The sequence below is a fragment of the Chrysemys picta genome, chromosome 4 (genome assembly GCF_011386835.1).
Source record: "Chrysemys picta bellii isolate R12L10 chromosome 4, ASM1138683v2, whole genome shotgun sequence".
Classification (NCBI taxonomy): domain Eukaryota; kingdom Metazoa; phylum Chordata; order Testudines; family Emydidae; genus Chrysemys; species Chrysemys picta.
The window spans coordinates 36,488,680-36,509,603 of NC_088794.1; the positions used below are offsets into that span (position 1 = coordinate 36,488,680).

The 20,924-nt window shown below is 44.2% G+C and overlaps 1 protein-coding gene across 13 annotated transcripts in view; it reads right to left on the reverse strand.

Moving 5' to 3' along the window:
• MOB2 (MOB kinase activator 2) overlaps positions 1-20,924 on the reverse strand; it is a 160,516-nt gene that overhangs the window by 3,720 nt on the left and 135,872 nt on the right. For all 13 annotated transcript variants that reach the window (XM_065592027.1, XM_005307778.5, XM_065592033.1 and 10 more), the window contains 2 exons: positions 14,203-14,363; positions 11,877-11,970 (listed from right to left, as the gene is read on the reverse strand). In XM_065592027.1, the coding sequence (XP_065448099.1) occupies positions 11,877-11,970; positions 14,203-14,363 (255 nt within the window). The remainder of the gene's footprint in view (positions 1-11,876; positions 11,971-14,202; positions 14,364-20,924) is intronic.

Sequence of the window (20,924 nt, forward strand, 5' to 3'; positions counted from 1 at the left end):
GTGTTACTTTCCCCAAACAGGACAAATCCACAGAAAAGGGCTAAAGATGATGCCAGGAGGCAGCTTTGTTAAAGCAGGCTCTCACAGTTCTGTTCCCAGCTTTGACGGTGACATATTGTGAGGTTTGGGTAAGTCACTTACCCTCCACGTGCCTATTTTCCAAAACATTTTGAGGGCTAATGAAACCCACCACACTGTACGGCTTAGTCGTTTGTGAAGTGCTTTAGAAAGCCTCTGATGGAAGGCACTATAAGTGCAAAGTGCTTGGTAAAGCACAGCCACATTATTAAATAAAGTACTTGGTCAATTATACTCTGTGACCCTCCCAATGCTTTAAACAAAATTAACAGAAGTGAGAAGGGGGGCCTCTAGGCGAACACAATGTTAATTTAGTGTAATAACATTTGCTGTCAGGAGATGGCACCATAATGCTAGGTACCCAGTTTTGGTCTCCCTCAGGTACCTGCTGCATTTCTTTATTAACTAGCATAACAGCTTAGTCCATCTTCAATCTAATTTTTGGGCAAATGTTAGAATCCCTTCTGCATCCCCCTTCATCTAACCCCATGTCTGTATTTACATTCTCTGCTCACTATGAACTCTACCATCTCTCCCCCAGCACTACGGAACACATGAATGATCTCTGTTTCAAAGGCATGGGACATGCAAACTGTTTCCAAGAAAAGGTAACAAGTTCTTCATAAGCAAGTATAATTAATTAATGTTCACTGGCCCCTAATCACATCAATTAGCAGCAGCCTTCAAATAAATCCATTATTAATACAACAGGAAATTTTAATAAAGAACCCAGATACAGTAGAACCTCAGATTTACAAACACCTTGGGACTGGAGGTTATTCATAACTCTGAAATGTTCACAACTCTGAACAAAATATTATGGTGGTTCTTTCAAAAGTTTATAACTGAACATTGACGTAATACAGCTTTGAAACTTCACTATGCAGAAGAAAAATGCTGCTTTCCCTTCATTTTTTAGTAGTTTAACACAGTACTGTACTGTATTTGCTTCCCCCCACCCCCCGTCCCTGTCTCTGCTGCTGCCTGATTGTGTACTTCTACTTTCAAATGAGGTCTGTGGTTGACTGGTCAGTTCGTAACTCTGAGGTTCTACTATACCAGCTCCCTTCCACCAAACAGAAAGATTAGTATCATTGAAATGTAGGGCTGGAAGGGACCTCAAGAGATCATTTAGTCCAGCCCACTGCACCTAGGCAGGACAAAATATACCTAGACTGTCCCTGACAGGTGTTTGTCTAACCTGTTCTTAACCTCTAAAGATAGGGATTCCACAACCTCCCTTGGAAGCCTATTCCAGTGCTTAACAATCCTTATAATTAGAAAGGATTTCCTAATATCTAACCTAAATCTCCCTTGCTGCAGATTAAGCCCATTACTTCTTGTACTGTCCCTCAGTGGACATAGAGGACAGTTGATCGCCAACCTCTTTGTAGCAACCCCTTAACAGATGTGAAAACGATCAGGTCTCCCCAGTCTTCTTTTCTCAAGACTAAACATGGCTAGTTTTGTTTTAACCTTTCCTCATAGGTCAGGTTTTCTAAACCTTTTATCGCTTTTGTTGCTCTCCTTTGAATTCTCTCCAATTTGTTCCAATCTTAAAGTGTGGTGCCCAAAACTGGACACAGTGCTCCAGCTGAGGCCTCACCAGTGCAGAGGACAATTACCTCCCATGTCTTACATACAACGTTGCTCTTGATATACCCCAGAATTATATTAGCCTTTTTCGCAACTGCATCACATTGTTGACTCATATTCAATGTGTGATCCACTGTAAGCCCCAGATCCTTTTCAGCACTACTACCACCTAGTCAGTTATTCCCCATTTTGAAGCTGTGCATTTGATTTACAATTATAATCATTAAAAGGCGTGAATCTGAAGTCTAATAATAATAATGATGATAAAGTAGTGTTTATTACTGATTTATATTATGGTAGTATCTAGAGCAGAGGTGGGCAAACTACAGTCCGCGGGACCCTCCTGCCCAGCCCCTCCCCCGCTGTACTGCCTCCCTCACAGCCTCAGCTCACTGCACTGCCGGCGCAATGCTCTGGGCAGCGGGGCTGTGAGCTCCTGGGGCAGCAAGCTCTTGGGGCAGCTCTTGGGTCCTGGGGGGGCTGTCAGGAGATGAGAAGCAGGGGGAGGGGGTCAGATAGGGGTCTCTGCCGATTGAAGTCACTAATAACAGGATTGGGGACTTCAGCAGCAGAGTCCAGGGAAGGGGTAGGGACGGTTTTATGGCCTGCAGCATGCAGGGGGTCAGACCAGATGATCATAATGGTCCCTTCTGACCTTAAAGTCTATGAGTCTATGAGATAGGGGGCAGGGTCCGGGCCACGCCTGGCTGTTTGGGGAGAGACAGCCTCCCCTAAGTGGCCCTCCATACAATTTCAGAAATCTGATGTGGCCCTAGGGCCAAAAAAGTTTGCCTGCCCCAACCTAGAGGGCCCAACCAAAATCAGGGATCTACTGTTCTAGGTGCTGTACATGTATTTGTTAAGAGACATGCCCAAGAACTACACTCTAAACATACAAAGGGTCGGAGAAAGGAAGTATCCCCATTTTACAAATGGGAAACTTGGACAGAAATTAAGCATTTTGACCAAGGTCATGACAAGAGACTTGGGTTCATATTCCTTAGTCATCCTTTAGGAGGGAAAGGCTCAGTTCAAGTTCTGGACACTCCTCAGTTATCATCAGAGGGCTTGTCTTCACTACCAGGCTAAGTCAACCTAAGTTACACTACTCTAGCTACGTGATCTGGCCCTATTTTAAAAACGGTGTTTGAACCATGCAGAGGGAACAGTGCTTAAAAAAGTGTTAAGACGCTCTTGATGCTGCCCTGATTTGTGTATGATGTGGACAGGGTTAAAGAAATTGTACATGTCTTGGGGACAGAGAGACGAGGTGACACAAACCTTTGGTGTCACTCTACAGATTGGCAAGCGAGTGACCAGCAGCAAGGTTTGTGCTTTAAAAAGAAGCGGTGCCAATCCTCCACTGCAACTGCCACAGAGGAGAGACTAAAATTCAGATGAGAAATTCCAAAAGGTTCAGTTACGCACAAAGAACCCTGGTCACCTTCCAGCTGAGGCAGGGAGACAGGAACAGTGCATGGAGATCTTAGATTCATTGTGGCGAGTTCTCTGAAAACATCCACTCAATGTGCAGCGGCAGTCAAAAAAGCAAACAGAATGCTGGGAATAATTAAGAAAGGGATAGATAATAGGACAGAAAATATCATATTGTCTCTATATAAATCCATGGAATGCCCACATCTTGAATACTGTGTGCAGATGTGGTCGCCCCATCTCAAAAAAGATATATTGGAATTGGAAAAGGTTCAGAAAAGGGCAACAAAAATGATTAGGGGTATGGAATGGCTGCCATACGAGGAGAGATTAATAAGACTGGGACTTTTCAGCTTGGAAAAGGGACAGCTAAGGGGGGATATGATTGAGGTCTATAAAATCATGACTGGTATAGAGAAAGTAGATAAGGAAGTGTTCTTTACTCCTTCTCATAACACAAGAACTAGGGGTCACCAAATGAAATTAATAGGCAGCAGGTTTGAAACAATTAAAAGGAAGTATTTCTTCACACAATGCACAATCAACTTGTGGAACTCCTTGCCAGAGGATGTTGTGAAGGCCAAAACCACAACAGGGTTCAAAAAAGAACTAGATAAATTCATGGAGGATAGGTCCATCAATGGCTATTAGCCAGGATGGGCAGGAATGGTGTCCCTAGTCTGTTTGTCAGAAGCTGGGAATGAGCGACAGGGGATGGATCACTTGATGATTACCTGTTCTGTTCATTCCCTCTGGGACACCTGGCACAGGCACATGGCACCTGGCACATGATGGCATATATCACATTGGTAGATGTGCAGGTGAACGAGCCCCTGATGGCATGGCTGATGTGATTAGGTCCTATGATGATGTCACTTGAATAGATATGTGGGCAGAGTTGGCATCGGGCTTTGTTGCAAGGATAGGTTCCTGGGTCAGTGTTTTTGTTCAGTGATGTGTGGTTGCTGGTGAGTATTTGCTTCAGGTTGGGGGTTGTCTGTAAGCAAGGACAGGTCTGTCTCCCAAGATCTGTGAGAGTGAGGGATCATCTTTCAGGATAGGCTGTAGATCTTTGATGATGCGCCGGAGAGGTTTTAGTTGGGGGCTGAAGGTGACAGCTAGTGGTGTTCTGTTATTTTCTTTGTTGGGCCTGTCTTGTAGGAGGTGACTTCTGGGTACTCATCTGGCTCTGTCAATCTGTTTTTTCACTTCAGCAGGTGGGTATTGTAGTTTTAAGAATGCTTGATAGAGATCTTGTAGGTGCTTGTCTCTATCTGAGGGATTGGAGCAAATGCGGTTGTATCTAAGAGCTTGGCTGTAGACAATGGATTGTGTGGTGTGTAGGTAAGTAGGGGCCATGCGGGTACCATGTGGTACAATACCCACCTGCTGACAGACTCCAACGAGAAACTGCTGAGCTTGAATTGATATGCAAATTAGATACAATCAATTTAGGCTTAAATAGAGACTAGGAATAGCTGAGCCATTACAAACATTGAATCTATCTCACCATGTAACTACTCTCACACTTCTTATCAAACTGTCTGTACTGGGCTATCTTGATTATCACTTCAAAAGTTTTTTTCCCCTCTTACTTAATTGGCCTCTCATAGTTGGTAAGACAACTCCCATCTTTTCATGCTCTCTGTGTGTATATATATATGTTCCATTCTATGCATCCGAAGAAGTGGGCTGTAGCCCACGAAAGCTTATGCTCAAATAAATTTGTTAGTCTCTAAGGTGCCACAAGTACTCCTGTTCTTTTTGCGGATACAGACTAACACGGCTGCTACTCTGAAACCTGTCACTTTGCATATAGGCAGTAAACAAGGCCCTCAAAACTAACATGGGAGGAGACAGCAGGAAACAAAACAATTTGCATTTTAGCAAACACCAGCAGGGAGAAGAAAACAGCACGCAGCTTCCTTCCCCATGAGAATCCACATCACCATCCTCACAGCTTGAATAAACTTTGCTTTGAGGGGTAACCTTCAGAAGAATCCATTTCAAAGGTTCACTGGACTATAAAAGAAATGGGTCTCCAGGAGACAAAAGAACCAGAACTTTAGGCTTCTGGAGTAGATCTTGACCCGCTGGAAAACTGTGGGGCAGAGAAACCATCTTGAACAAAGCCTGTATCTTGCTAGATTAAGTTTTGCACTTTTAGATGCATGTTTTCACTTTTATTTGCATGTAACCATTTCTAACTCACTGTCTCTTATACCTGAACTCACTGAAAAGCCTATCTTTTGTTAATAAACTTGTTTTACTATTAATCTCAACTATCAGTGTGCTGTTTGAATTAAAGTGTTACCCTGTTTCCCCGAAAATAAGACAGTGTCTTATATTAATTTTTGCTCCCAAAGATGCGCTAGGTCTTATTTTCAGGGGATGTCTTATTTTTCAATGAAGAAGAATACGGTACACATTTTTTGTCTTATTATCGGGGAGGTCTTATTATCGGGGGGATGCCTTATATTACAACGAGAGGCAAAACTGTAAGTAGGCCTTATTTTCGGAGGATGTCTTATTTTCGGGGAAACAGGGTAGTTAACGCTAGAGAAAGTGGCAAGCTGTTAGCTTTTGTCTCTTTAAAGGAATAAAGAGACCTTATTCCTCTGAATGTTGCAGGAGAGGGCTGGACATTGCAGAGAACATGGGTTTGGGAAAACTCAAAATTGGAGGGGTGGCACTGTACCCCATATTCTTCATCAAAATATTTTTATAATATGAATATGGCATAACAAAAATATGTTTTATGCAAGATGTGAGGTATCATGTGAACGGTTTTGATTTACTGAATGTGATTATCCAATTTGTAAGCATGCATCATTTCTCTATCTGAAGTTAGGAATATCGACTATGTAGCAATTACAACTGTATGTGTACTCAGGGGAACGCCCACCAGACAGTAGGCAATCAACCTGGATGGGCCATTAAGGAGGACAATAGAACTTTGAAGATGCTAATCTCCCACCTTCCTGAGAAGCTTCCTGGGATGCTGCTTTGACACTACAAGGTCATGTGATCATGTCACCTGGTACAGTGTCCCATCTTGAGCTGGTATTTTTCTACTGGAAGGGGATGGTCTAGGAAACAAAAGATTCCCACCATATGTAAATCCTATTTAAGGCTGGGGAGTGAGTTCATCTTGGCTCTTCTCCACTGCCTCCCCACTCAAGAAAGCAGACTGCTGAAAACACCTGAAGAAACAAAGGAACTAAACTGGGGGAAGAGGAGGGCAGGGGACTGTGTCCAGGCGAGACGGATCAGCCTGTAAAAGGAATCCCTGGAGATTTAAGCTGCAAGCAGTGCAGTTTACCTTCAAGAAACGCTGCAACCTGCTTGAAACAACACTTAGGGTGAGAAATTATTTGTAGCCAGTATTCCTTAGTGTATTAAGCTTAGTTTGTGTGTTTTGTTTTATTTGCTCAGTAATCTGCTTTGTTCTGTTTGCTCTCTCTTATAGTCACTTAAAATTTACCTTTTGTAGTTAATAAACTTGTTCTTTGTTTATTCCAAAATCCAGTTTATGCAATTCATAACTGGGGTGGAGGGGCAAAAAGCTATGCATATCTTCCTCCACATTGAGGTAGGGGGCAATTTTCATAAGCTTACGTTGCATAGATCTCTACATAGCACAAGACAATATAATTTTGAGTTTACATTCCAGAGGGTGTGTACACCAGAGTGCTGGGGAATTCCCAGACCTGAGCGCTCCCACACAGAGCTGACTGAAGACTGTGTGATTTTACAGCTGGGTATGTCCCTACCTGTGTGCGAACGCGCTGGAGCCTGACACAGCAGCACAAAGTGTGTGTGTGGGGCAGACTGGTGGGACAGGCGGGCTCAGGGGGACCCCAACACATCAGGTGGCACCCCGCAAAGGGGGGTCCAACCCGTCACAGGGGGTGTGTTGGGATCACCTGCTAACATTAACCAAGCCTGGTAAAGATAAGAGTGTGTTTGTGATTACTGCTGGCAGGCTGTTGGATTCAAAGTGGTTGACTCAGAGCTGTACAGCATACAGAACACAGAGTGCATGCTGGCTGCTGAGTGTGCGCATGAACCAGGCAGGGAGCCACAAGCAACAGAAGCATTTTGGGGACTCAGGATTATAAGATAAGCAGTGACAACATCTCCTTGTTTTGAATTGCACCCCGGAACGAGACAGCATCATCCCAGCTTTCTGACCAATATTTTGGTCTACGCTGCCTGGATGCTGAAAATTCCATGGCCCTGCTTGTCAGGAGAGAAGTTTGCCTCGGTGATGCTGGCCAGAAATTCTCTTCCACCTACTGTTGTGCAGTGTATTAGTCTCCCTGCCTGTTGCCCTCTGCCCTACAGATGGCCACTTTACCTGGTGGTGCTGTAGCTATCTGGAGTTTATTAATTTTTTGGGCTCTCCTGAGAAGAAAAACTGTCAGATATTTTACGTAGAGTAACTTCCCTACATTATGTTCACTTTCAACAATGTGAGGCCTCTAATAAGGCTAGCAAGACAAGGAAGGCTGAACATTTAAGTGGCTTTGAACATAGGATGAACCAATCATCTTAATTGTTACTTTGATGTGTCAGCCTTCTTTTTTAAAAACAAAATCTTCCTTAAGGAGAAACTGGACTAGAAATTTGTGGAGGAAGGGGTTCCAAGGAGAGCTCTGGGTAAATGATCAGGGGTATCTAAGAGATGCAAAGTGCAGGAGTTTATAATGTGGTAATATACCATACTAAACTAGATGGACCACTAGATTCTACACTAAAATGCTTTAACTTAATTCCAAGAGATTATACCAGATAGTACAACCAATGCTAGATTATATCCGCCAATTATTTGCAATGGCATGAAATAGTATATTCTCTGAATCACGTATAAGATCACAAATGCATGCTAACAACATTCAGGCCCCAAAGAGCTCATCTAAATAGACCTATATAGCCAAGAATGGGTTAAGTGCAAGTGCTAGCAGTACTTGTAGAGGAGTAGTATGCAAAGCGGTTGAAGAGCAAGGTAAATGCTATGGACTCCCTCACTTACACATTCCAACCAATAGTATCAGATGCTCCTTCTCCAATAAATCCTACCATTGAACTAAATTACATCAGGGAGTCTCCTCAAAACAATGCAGTAAATATGTGGTTACATTGCCACTGCATGGTAAGGTGAAAAAGGACCCATGATTTTCACAACACGAGCAGAGTCAAGGTGGGATATAAATGCACATAAACATTACTGGAGCAGTATTCCTCATTCATTCACTGAATAGTTTATAGCACTGCTGGTGGGCTACTGTTCTTTTTCGGAACTCCGCAGGGTTTGGGGGCTTTACCTCTCTAAGCAGAATGAAAATGGACAGATTATTCAAAATGAGCATGGGTGAGGTACTTTCAGAGCAAGGAATTGAAACAGGGCCTTGAGTAAAGCTACGGTACATTTTGCACATGCTTGCCCTGAGACGCCTAGCTGGGTAATCTCACTCACTCCTGTGTCCCTCCCATAACTGGGGACATGTTTGGTAAGAAGAGCTATCAAGTAGAAAAATCAAATACCAAGGATGCAGTTTGCAGCCATGATTCATTCACCGACCCCAGGATATAGGAAAGAAATTCAAAACTGCTTCTGTGTTTAGTTTGATCATAACAATATTTCACCCAGTTCAGTCTGCTTCCTGTTATTACCAAATAACTGCAACTTCAGTGTCCCTAAGCAATGAAGAAGGAGTGAGAGCATTCAGATATTGCTGATATCAGTCCTTAGTATTGCAGTAATAAACTACAGCACCCTGCCAATAACTTGCTCTTGTACACCTGGATCTGCATTCAGTTCCTTTTGCCACTTTCTATCCAACTGCTGCTTACTTTCTGGCTAGTAGAAAGCTACAGCAGGTCTTCTCTCTCTTCATCCGTTTAGAATATCATCTATCAATACTCAGAAATTACAGTCTCCACTGACACTCCAGACAGAGAAGGTGAAGCGCACACTCGGTGAGGGAAGCTATCAAGCTTTTTAGTGCTAAAAAATCCATTAAAATAAGTCAGATGTGTGACTGGGATGGAGGAAAGAAATTAAAGCACATTTTTAATGTCTTCCTTCCCGCCCCTTTCTTCTCATCATTCATGCAACAGCAACTCCCTCTCCATTTTGGGGGGGGACAGCTACAGCTGAGCGAGAAAGCATTTAAAAACACACTGCATCAGAATAATACATCCACACCAAGAGTTACAGGTGATGTTTCTTCATTTATGTCATAGCAGCTTTAGCTACTGCACTCCCTCTGCAATCAAGCAGAGAAGCTATTGAGACTCGCTCATCTGATGGTAAAGACTACAGCAGGAATCAGCACACTAGAACAGCAGTTCTCAACTAGGGGCCAGGGGTCCCCCTAGGGAGCCGTGAGCAGGTTTCAGGGTGTCCCCCAAAATAAGCCAGAGAGCAGGGCAAAAAGCAGAAGCCTGAGTCCCACCGCCAATGGCTGAAAGCCAAGGCCGGAGCAACTTAGCTTCATGGGGTCCCCTGTGGTATGGGGCTCTAGGCAATTGCCCTGCTTGCTACCCCCTGGCTTTTAATCTACTGGATTTGCAGAAAAAAACAGTTGCTGTGGCGCAGGTGGGCCATGGAATTTTTATAGCATGTTGGGGGGGGGGAGGGGGCGCCTCAGAAAGAGAAAGGTTGAGAATCCTTGCACTAGAAAACCAGAAGGCAAAAGTTACTGGAGTACCTTTCATCCTGCTAATCAACATCTCATTTACAAGGAGACAAGCTTTCTCTGTCCACTGATTTCCTAGCTTTTGGATGATTATCCTCATTTTTGTGTGAGGGAGATTTATCACTCCACATTCCAGACTGTTTTCAAAATGTTCAGAAAGCTCATATTTCTTGGGTAATTGGATCTACGTTCCCTCCTGGTAATCATTAGTAGCGAGGTCTTCTTTTTTAGCCTCCGACTGGAAGTTACCCTGCTGTTAATTTTCACTTCTGAAAAAAGTATCCTTTATAACTTCACATACACTGTCTTCATGAACACAGGAGTGCCTCTCAAACCCCCTACTTGAAACTATGGCCTTGGCTACACTTGCAGCTGTACAGTGCTGTGAGGTAAACCTGTCTTCGTACAGTTGAGTAGGGAAAGTGCTGCAATCTGTCCACACTGACAGCGCAGTGGCGTGGCCACACTTGCAACATTTGCAGCTGTGTTGGGAGCGGTGCATTATGGGCAGCTATCCCAGCATTCATGTGGCTGCAAAGTGCTATTCAAACCGGGATGGGGTGGGGTGGGGTGGGGTGGGGGGGGAGAGTGTGACAGGGAGTGTGTGTGTGGGGGGGGGGAGGTGCTTTTTGGAGCGTGTCAGCACTCTATTTTGCAAGTTCCAGACTCCCGGCCCCCTGCTCATTCATTCACTCAAAGCACACAGCAAACTGCTTGCTTTTTCTCTGTGGTACAAGCTTTGAAACCGGCACTTCCGCATTCCTGCAGCTGGTCACAACAATGGAGAGGATTGGCCACTTGACAAGATGTACACTTGACAGTACAGCGCTGCAGGTTGATTCCTGGTACAGACTCACAGGGGAGAGTCGTAGCCACTCTTCTGTCTCTCTTATGCTTCTCGGAGAGGTGGAGTACCTGCAGTGGTGCACCCAGGGAGATACAAGTGCCCTGCCAGTGTGGACGGGGAGTGAGTTACAGAGCTGGGGGAGGCTTTACAGCACTGTAACTCGCAAGTGTAGCCAAGGCTTATGTCAGTATGAGCTGTTAATACACAACTCTGGAGTTTTACTGAAGTGCCACAGTATACGAAGCAATCACCTATTTAGCATTACATAGCAATATGTTGCAATTATTACTAGCCATTTTAATAGAGAGGCCTGTGTTTGCTGTGGATAATCTTTATAGCTACTGATGTGATAAGACATTAACTACTGTTTTGTTTTCCCCTTGAAAACCCATCTTCACTACAGATTGAAGAGATCTCAAGACGCATAATGGAGAAGCGGGTGGGATTATCAGTGTATGCATCAGGGGAAAAAACCACAGGAGCGTATCACACCCTGCTGGAGCTCTCAGATTCCCTCAGGTCTGAATCTCTCAGTCAAGAGCAGCAGTTTGCAGTAAAGCCCCATTTCAAAATGGCCACTTTGAGCCAATTGCATTTTCCTCTGTGTCGTTAACACATTAAAGCACCACTGCTCTCTTTCACACCTGACAGGTAGCCAGACTTAAAAGATTTGATCACTCCTACAGAGGGAAAAGACACAAAAACAGAACATTTCCTTTGCCCTTTGAGAAGCTTCCACTTGTGCCCTCTACTCCCAAGAGCTGAGGCAGACAATGGCTCACATCAGACTGGAGGTTATCTGCCAAATGGCCTGGTGCCCGGTTCACATTCCAACCAGAGAGGGTTCCCTGAAGTTTTCACTATTCTTCTTTTATCCTTCCTGCCTTCTATGGACTTTCCCAGTCTGCACAGTTTTACTTTCCATTCCTCCCCACAAGACCCCAAACAAGGCATTTTGCTTCTGCAGTATGACCCTGCTGCTTTTCTGACTGAGCTGGTTATCCAAGAGGTCATCTCTCCTTTACTGAATCAGCAGTGTTTTCCCCGCCCTCCACTGTGTCCAGGAAAGGTGTGCATTTGTCATGGCCTTAACAGATCATAAGGAGATCATTCCTTATTTCCCCAACACCCTCCAAAACCTACACACCCACCCACACAGAGTCTAGAGGCTCGGTTGGAGCAGTCCAAACAGTGAACACATGCAGGCTGTCACTTACGTATTGCACACTGCCATGGTCTGACACGACTCTCCTGTGCAAAATTCTGAGATTGTACTATACTGTAAATTGATATGGTGGAAGAAGGTCGTTGCTGAAAAAGAAAGACAGGAAAAATAAATATTTTAAAGATGCAAGCTATTTATCAGAACACTGACAGGTAATCCACAAATTAACAGGTAAAGTAGCCTAACACTCCTGAACTTGGGGGTCTTAATGTTACAGTGTACAGACTTAAAATCAGAGTTCAAAACCTGCTCAAGATACAAATGTGAGTGTGGTGTCTGACTAAACCTGAATGACCATTTGTACACCTAACAAAACCAGCATGCAGTTTAGATTAATCTCTCATAATTAGCATGCACTGCTAAGAAATAAACGTGATTGGGTGTGACTGAAGGTTAGGACTGGCAGAGCTATATGAGTAGCAGCAGGTGATGTTGCAGGTCAGAATAGAGATGCAGTGGGGAATGTACATAGCATATAATCAGGGCCAGCTTTATTCCAATTCAACCAATTCCCCTGAATCAGGCCCTGCGCCTAAGAGGACCCTGCGCCCAAGCCCCGGTACGATGTACCGGCAAGAGCCAGTGTGCCGTACCGGGGTGGCCTAGGTTCCCCAGGGGGCAATTTAAAGGGCCCAGGCCCTTTAAATTGCCACCAGAGCCCCACTGCTGGAGCCCTGGGTTAGGGCTCTGGGGGCTATTTAAAAAGTCCGGGGCTCCTGCTGCCTCTACCGCCCCGGCCCTTTAAATAGCCACCGGAGCCCCGCTGCTTCCCCAGGGCTCCCACGGCTATTTAAAGGGCCAGGGCTCCATCTGCCTCTGCTGCACCCCCTGCCCGTACCAGCCCCGCAACCCGCCCTGCCCACAGCCAGCCCTGCACCCCCTGCCTGCAGCCAGCCCCTGCTGCACCCCCTACCCTACTTCCAGCCCCGCACCCCCTGTCCTGCCCGCAGCCAGCCCTGTACCCCCTGCCCACAGCCAGCCCCTGCCGCAGCCTCTATCCTGTCTCCAGCCAACCCCTGCTGCACCCCGCTGCGGCCCTGCCCGAAGCCAGCCAGCCCCACACCCCCTGCCCTTCCCGCACCAGCCTTGCACCCCCTGCCCTGCCTGCAGCCAACCCCTGCCGCACCCCCCTGCCTGAAGCCAGCCAGTCCCGCACTCCTCTGTCTCCAGCCCTGCCAACCCCTGCCGCACCCCCCTGTGGTCCTGCCTGAAGCCAGCCAGCCCGCCCGCCCCACACCCCCCTGTCTCCAGCCAGCCCCGCACCCCTTGCCCTGACTGCAGCCAGACCCTACCTCCAGCCAGACCCATGTCCACTGGTGCCCTGCAGTTCCCAGGGCAATAACCCTGCACACCTGCTTCAATGAGGGGGGCAGGGAGCAGCTGGGACCCACACATGTGCACACCCTAGGGTGACCAGACAGCAAGTGTGAAAAATCAGGACAGGGGGTGGGGGGGTAATAGGATCCTATATAAGAAAGATCCAAAACTCGGGGACTGTCCCTATAAAATCGGAACATCTGGTCACCCTAGCACACCCCCAGGGAGTGGCGGGGACCCATACATGTGAAACGGAGCTCATTAATAACCGATCAACAGTATATATGACACAATGTACATAATATATACTTTTATTATTTATATAGTTATGGAAAGTAAATAATACATGGAAGAAATTAAAGTTTTTTTTATAGGGTGTTTTTTTGTTTTTTGTTTTGGTTAGTCATCCCTGTCGGGGCCCCGCACTTCCTAAAGCCAGTCCTGCATATAATCTTTAATCAGCCACTTCTGTGAGTACTATCTTTGAGTAAACTTTAAAATTCAAAATAACTCTACAAGGACTACAATGGGAGATGGCAAGAGAAACAAATCCAGCTAAAAGACTTTTAGTTTTATCTTTAAAACAAACCAAAAACAAAAACGAAAGAACTTTACTGGGACTTGCCTGCTAGTCAGGGTCTTAAAAATGTTTTTGGAAGACCAATGCCTCCAACTGAACCAGCAGTTTTAACAGACCCTTCAAAAGGAAAATGATGGTCCTAAAAAGAGACCTGAAAAAAAAAGTTTAATGTCCTCACCAATGTCACAATCAGAGGGGGAAGAAGGGGGAAATGCACTAACATTTCCACCCTGTAGAGCACAGTTGGTTTACGCTAAACACAGCTTAGTTATCACTCAAGATATTATGACCTGCATTGCACAGTAAACATGCAAAAACATTCAATGGCTTTTAGTGTTGAAACCAGTAAAAAGAGACCATGTAAACGAAAGCCCCATTTGGGTATGGGCATCAGGCTGTGAGCTGTGTTCATACTACTTACTATTGCTGGCTAGCCACTCATTGAGGTCTATTTCTCGCGGTAACATCACTAGCTCCTTGAATTCAAAGTCAGTAATTCTCAACTTTGTGTATTCTGGCTCTAGGTAGAGTTTCTTCTCTTCTGGTACTGGCTTTTTACCATTTGGTTTTCCCTTGGATTTCCTGCAAAGGATTAGAAAAAGAGAGAAATGTTACCATTACTCCTGGTAAAGAGCCACAGCACGCTGATATGGTCTGATTTATCCAAACTCCCCCACTCATGTACACTGCATGTGTTCTCTTGTGTAGTACATGGTCTAATTTATTTTAATATTAGCAAACAGAGAAAGATTCTATGCCGTTAGAAGCCTTGCCTGGAGCATACTATCAGCACCAGCAAAGAAAAGACATGCAACCCTGCAAGAACTCAGAGTTACAAAACTGCAAGCAAGCAACCTTTAAGTGTTTTGCTTTTTTCCACCAATTTCTTTTATTAAGGCATAAGAATAAAACCCACATAATTAAAAGCCCCATACCTAGTGACTTTACAAATTGTTAATATAATCATGAAAGCTTTTGGATGCTTCTTGAATTTCAGATTGTTTTAATTATTACATCTTTCGCACTATTTAGATTGCTCAAGATATTGTGAAGACACATAGTGAGAGATTGTCACTGCCCCCAAAGAACTTGCAAGGAGGCACTGAGCTTGACTGGGGCCTCCAGAAGCTACTATAATGAAAATTACTACAGTCTTTGCTGTATGCAGCAGTATTTTGTACCTGTGATGGAGGTGGGTGGGGGGACGGACAGGGGACAAGGTGTTGGGAACGAGCAATAAAAAGATTCAGAGGTAACGAGGGAATGGCACAAGCAAATGCTTTGCAAGCTCTCCCCAACCCTGCTCTAGCAGTATATTGTAGCTCACTCCTGAGCTGCAGCACTCCTTACTACTCCAGTTCTGCACCTTTCCTGAATGGGGACAAACTGGTGTTCTGAACTGAGCATTTACTATGCAGGCAAATATGCACTAAAGACTGGGATAAAAACAGACATCTCATTTTTTAGACACGGGTTCAAATCTGTGCGTAGCGGTGATGTAGACCTGCATATATGGCACATTTTTGCCTTTTTCCTCATCAAGTATCGGGGGTAGCCATGTTAGTCTGTATCCACAAAAACAACGAGGAGTCTGGTGGCACCTTAAAGACTAACAGATTTATTTGGACATAAGCTTTCGTGGGTAAAAAACCCACTTCTTCAGACGCACAGAGTGAAAATTACAGATACAGGCATTGTTATACTGACACATGCAGAGAAGGGCGTTACCTCACAAGTGGAGAACCAGTGTTGACAGGGCCAATACAATCAGGGTGGATGTAGTTGCAAATGAAATTTAGTTCTACAGTTTCTCTTTGAAGTCTGTTTCTGAAGTTTTTTTAGTTCAAAGTATGGCTACTTTTAAATCTGTTATAGAAAGTCCAGGAAGATTGAAGTGTTCTCCTACTGACTTTTGTATGTTACCATTCCTGATGTCCAATTTGTGTCCATTTATTCTTTTATGTAGATACTGTCCGGTTTGGCCAATGTACATGGCAGTGGGGGATTGCTGGCATATATCACATTAGTAGATGTGCAGGTGAATGAGTCCCTGATGGTGTGGCTGATGTGATTGCATCCTCTGATGGTGTCGCTAGAGTAGATATGGGGACAGAGTAGGCAACGGTTTGACAGAACTGCAGAACTAAAATTCATTTGCAAACTTAATACCATTAATTTGGGCTTGAATAGCGACTGGGAGTGGCTAGCTCATTACAGAAGCAACTTTTCCTCTCCTGGAATTGACACCTCCTCATCAATTATTGGGAGTGAACTACATCCACCCTGATTGAATTGGCCCTGTCAGCACTGGTTCTCCACTTGTGAGTTAACTCCCTTCTCTTCATGTGTCAGTATAATAATGCCTGCATCTGTAATTTTCACTCCATGCATCTCACGAAAGCTTATGCCCAAATAAATGTGTTAGTCTTTAAGGTGCCACCGGACTCCTTGTTGTTTCCTCATCAAGTTTCACAAAGAAGAAACTGAGCCTGTTCCAGTCACCACCGTTTTCCTTATGACCTGTCCTTAAGGTTCGCAGACATAAGTCTCAACCCAAGCCAATAATCCCGTGGCTAGACTTCAGTGAATCATGGTTTGAATGTGCTGACCTACCACATGCTCACTGCTCCTGATGGGTTTTTAAACAAAAAAGCAATGTATGTTGTCAAGCTTTTGTTTATTTACGTGTCACCCATGTCTCTGCAGTGACAAACTAACCTACCTAGAAGGGGAAGGGACTATTCTAGTGCTGAACAAGTACAATAGGCATTGTACACTTAGCACTGGAACATGAACGTTGGGTATCAGATGCTCAGATTATTTTAGCTCAGGCATTCTTGGTTTAGGACAAAATGTTTTTCAAATCTAGAAAAGCAAGACAATTCCACCTTTGGAGATCACTGCTTTAAATTGTGCTATTGAAATTAGCCTGGATTCTATCCCAAGAAAACCTGGCCTTGAAGTCATGCTGTATACAGACAGCATATAGACTTCAAAAGAATCTTTAAACAGTGCCTGTCTGTGATGTATGTAAACTGTAATTATGGCTGCAAAGGATCAGACACATCCTTCCTAGAAAGGGCACTTGAAAGTTCAGTAAAACCTGAATGAGGAGTATGAACCTTCTTCCATCAAAAGATGTATGACTATCAGGATCTAACTCCTTAGGTACTCTAAGTCTACCCCTTTAAAAATGCTTTAAACATTCACGTGGCCCAAACCAGTGAGTCAGTGTTCTGCACTGTTGTATGGGAGACCTGGATTTGATTTCTGATCTCTTGCTCCCGGGGATGGTAGAAACTAGGAGGCCAATGTAAGAGTGCCTCATATTACTCTGTACCAGCAGTTCTCAAATAGTGGGTCATGACCCTGTTTTAATGGGGTTGCCAGGGCTGGTGTTAGACTTGCTGGGGCCCGGGGCTGCAGCCGAAGTCCGAGCCCTACTGCCTAGGGCTGAAGCTGAAGCCAGAGGGCTTCATCCCTGGGCGGTGGGGCTCAGGCTTTGGTTTCAGCCCTGGGCAGCAGGGCTCAGGTTAAATTCCCCCACTGCCCAGAGCTGAAGCCCTCAAGCTTTGCACACCCCAGGGCGGTGGGGCTCGGACTTCGGTCCCTCTTCTGTAGGTCAGGAAGTAATTTTTGTTGTCAGAAGGGGATTGTGGCAATGAGGTTGAGAAATCCTGCTCTATGCTGACTTTACATTGAAGAGTTGTCTTCCCCCGCCCCCTACCCCCCCATTATCCCCTTTCCCCCTTACTGGCCAGAAGGAAGGCAGACAACATGCAAAGTCTTGAGTAAGACAGTTGTAAGGAAGAGAAAAAAAAATCAGGGAGATCTTCAAGGCTACAGAAGACACCTCATCTTGTCTATTTGTACATTTTACATGTAGTGTATTTACAAGCCACAGATGCACAGAAATCTCATAGTAAGTGCCAGTTAGGGGAAGGTCACACTTCGTCTAACTACAATAATGAAAGGGTTAATGAGATGGCTGTGAAAGAGGACTTTTGTAACCCCAAACATGTTTTAGTAGAAATGGCCCATGAAAGTAAACTAAAAACCAGCTATACAAAGACTGGCTGATTTATTACACTGCTTCTCGCCTCACTCAGCCCCTGCCTTCCCGTTGTTCAGAACACTGAATTCCAACTAAGCTTAAAAAAATCTGCAAAACTTCTCTCCTGAGTTTGTCTAACAAACAGAACCTGGCCTACAAACTAATTCTTCAAACTACTTCCCAGCCAGGGGACATTGTGTGTCAACTTGGATACATTTTCTTCATGTTAAAATCCTACGTTTTACAGTGGACAGAGGTATAACTCTGGAGGGCTGCAAAGTTAGAACAACTCTGGGTTTGATAACGTAACTCTTGCCTTCATCCCTGCAGTTGCAGTGAACTTCCAAGTATAATGTTGAGCTCTAGACAAGAGAAAGGTTCAGGAAAGATGCATTTGCTGCTTTGAGAGACATAAACCGACTTATGCAAGGTATATTTGGATGTTTTGTCTCTAGTTCTACTAGAATTTTCACAGAACTTGAAGTGTTCATCATTGAAAAACTATTGTAACACCAGAAGAAAATCTTTTTCAGGAGTCAGTCTTTGGTTTTAATCAAAGTATCTTGACTGTAAACAGATGAAGCAGCCTGTTCGACCTCTTTCTTTTGCAGGAATGCTATACTCGGACTTGGAACCAGTTTATCCTTGCAGTAAACAGTATAAATCCAGTTGAAACTGTGTACTTAGCCCCTAGCTAACCCAAAGCACTCAAGGCCACTGAATTGCTCCATTCCAAGCAGAGACCTACATCACCCCGCCACTGCTCAAACCAACGTAGTAGGCAGATTCTGTCCTGCACCTTTACAGGTGCAGAGGGTCTCAGTGGAAATTACCATACACGCAAAATAAAATCATGTTTTGGGATGGTTCAGGGCATTTAGAACAACAGATAGGTGGTGTTTTGAAAACTGAAACCAGTTTAAAACTGGAGCAAAAAGCAGCAAGGTGCATTCAATGTCCTCATCCCAGACAGGCTGGCGTGAAAAGTTTCACTAAATTGCTATTGGCTGAGATTAGTGTAAAACAATGCTCTGAGGGAGAAGAGAATCTGACTCCTGCCTCTTCTATAGGATAGTGCTACATCAAATGCCTAAGACATGGAGGAATGATGCTATGCCACATCAGGCAAGAGCAACCTTCCATGGGAAGGAGGAGGGGGGAAAGAGGGATTAAGAGGTCAAAGCTGGCTTGTTGTGCAGACAGGCTACTGGCGGGAACCACAGGAGAAAGTCAGATGTGCGGAGTCAGCTTTTCAGTGAGTAAGTGGGTTGTTCCTACTTCATTCTCATCCAATGCCTCTCCCCAGTTTCAGTACAGAACAATTTACTTTCCCTGAGTCTGCAAGTTTCTGAACATCGTTTCTGCACACAAATGGCTATGCTCCATCTTAAAAAAAAGTTTACCTCTGCATAGGAACAGCCGTTTTATGCTGCTGACCATGCGACCATTGTGTGTCATTGCAGCATCGAGACATCGCAATGGGCGCCAAATCCCTCTACAAAATGCCCAGTTTAGATCTCCAGTACCCTGAAGATGAACTTCCTGAAGAAGAATTAGTTCCCTTTCCAATATTTTAGTCCCCTTCTCAAAAATATTAAGTTGAGGACAATGTCCCACTGGCCAAATAGATACATGATCACAAAATATGAAGTTTTATTCATATCACCAAGACACTTGAATATCAAACTTCAACTGGCAGTAGGAAAAATTTTGCTCACCTTGTTTAGCTACTGAGGGCTTGTCTACCCTACTGCTTAAGTCGATGCAACTTATGTCATGCAGGGGTGTGAAAAAGCCACCCTCGAGTGATGTATGTTACATTGACTTAAAGCGGTGTCTACACGAAGCTACGTCAGTGGGAAATGCTCTCCCGCCGATATAGCTTCCACCTCTCGTTGAGATGGGAGTAATTATGCTGATGAGAGAGCATTCTCCTGTCGACATAGCACGTCTTCACTAGACGTGCTACAGGGGCATAGCTGCATCGGTGCAGTGTTGAAGAATCACCATAAAAATTGTTTCTACCAGTGAGTTTTCAGTGTGTATTGGTAATAGGTGATATATAATAAAAAATATTGTAGTGCACAATAATTAGACTCAAGAGAATCTTAAGAACATCAAGTGCTGGACTGATCAAGCTTGTGCAATTGCAAAGCAACGCTCCAGCCTAGCAACCAAAGCTAAATTAATTGTTTTCGTGAACCCCAGATTCCCAGGTGCAAAGTGCTGGTTCTAGTGTGGAAGATGATAGCCAGTACTAAGTATTTTACATGTTTATGTTCACTGCACCATGCCACAACATTACAGAAACATTTTTAAAGGTGATCACACTTGAGTAAGAGCACAAATGTTGGTACTACTTTCCAAATAAACTGGTCAAATTGAGGCCCATACATTAATTTAATGTTGATAAATATAGTTACCTACAAATATAGGTTAAAAAGTTACCTCCTCCTTTCTACCCCAATCCTTCAATCAAGTCTACAGTTACTTCAGCTGAGAGGCTGCTTCTAGGAAAACACTCGCTATGAAACATTTCCAAAGGCTCTTGAAATATTTTTCATGCTTTTTTTGGTTATAAAAAGCATATGTCCAGAAACCCTTTCCACATTCTCGATTTAATATAAAAAAGCCACATAAATAAGAAAAAAATGGTTTATGTAGCCTCTTTCAAGATATCCCAGAGCATTCTCTCAGGTGAAGAAAAAAACGCTGATAGTGGTATCTACCAACAAATATGAGCAGCTCTTGGAGCCTTCGCTGTTAGAAGCTACTTAAAATAGAGGAAGGGTGATAACCAGGACACTGGAATTAATACCACTGTGTTCAAGGAACATCACAGAATCCACCGTCTACCTGGGTAATCACTAGAGAGCTTGATTCAATGTCTCCTTAAAAATGTGACCTTAAAAAGGATGGCACCTATCAAAAAGCAGCACTCCTATTCCTACACTGCAGTGTCCACACTGAGGAAAAAAATCAAGTCTTGATTCAAATTCTGCAACCTATGCCCTTCTGGACAAAGACCAGAGAGAACTCTGTAATTAAGCTTTTCTGATATCGACATTTATCAAGCCTTAGTTGCACCT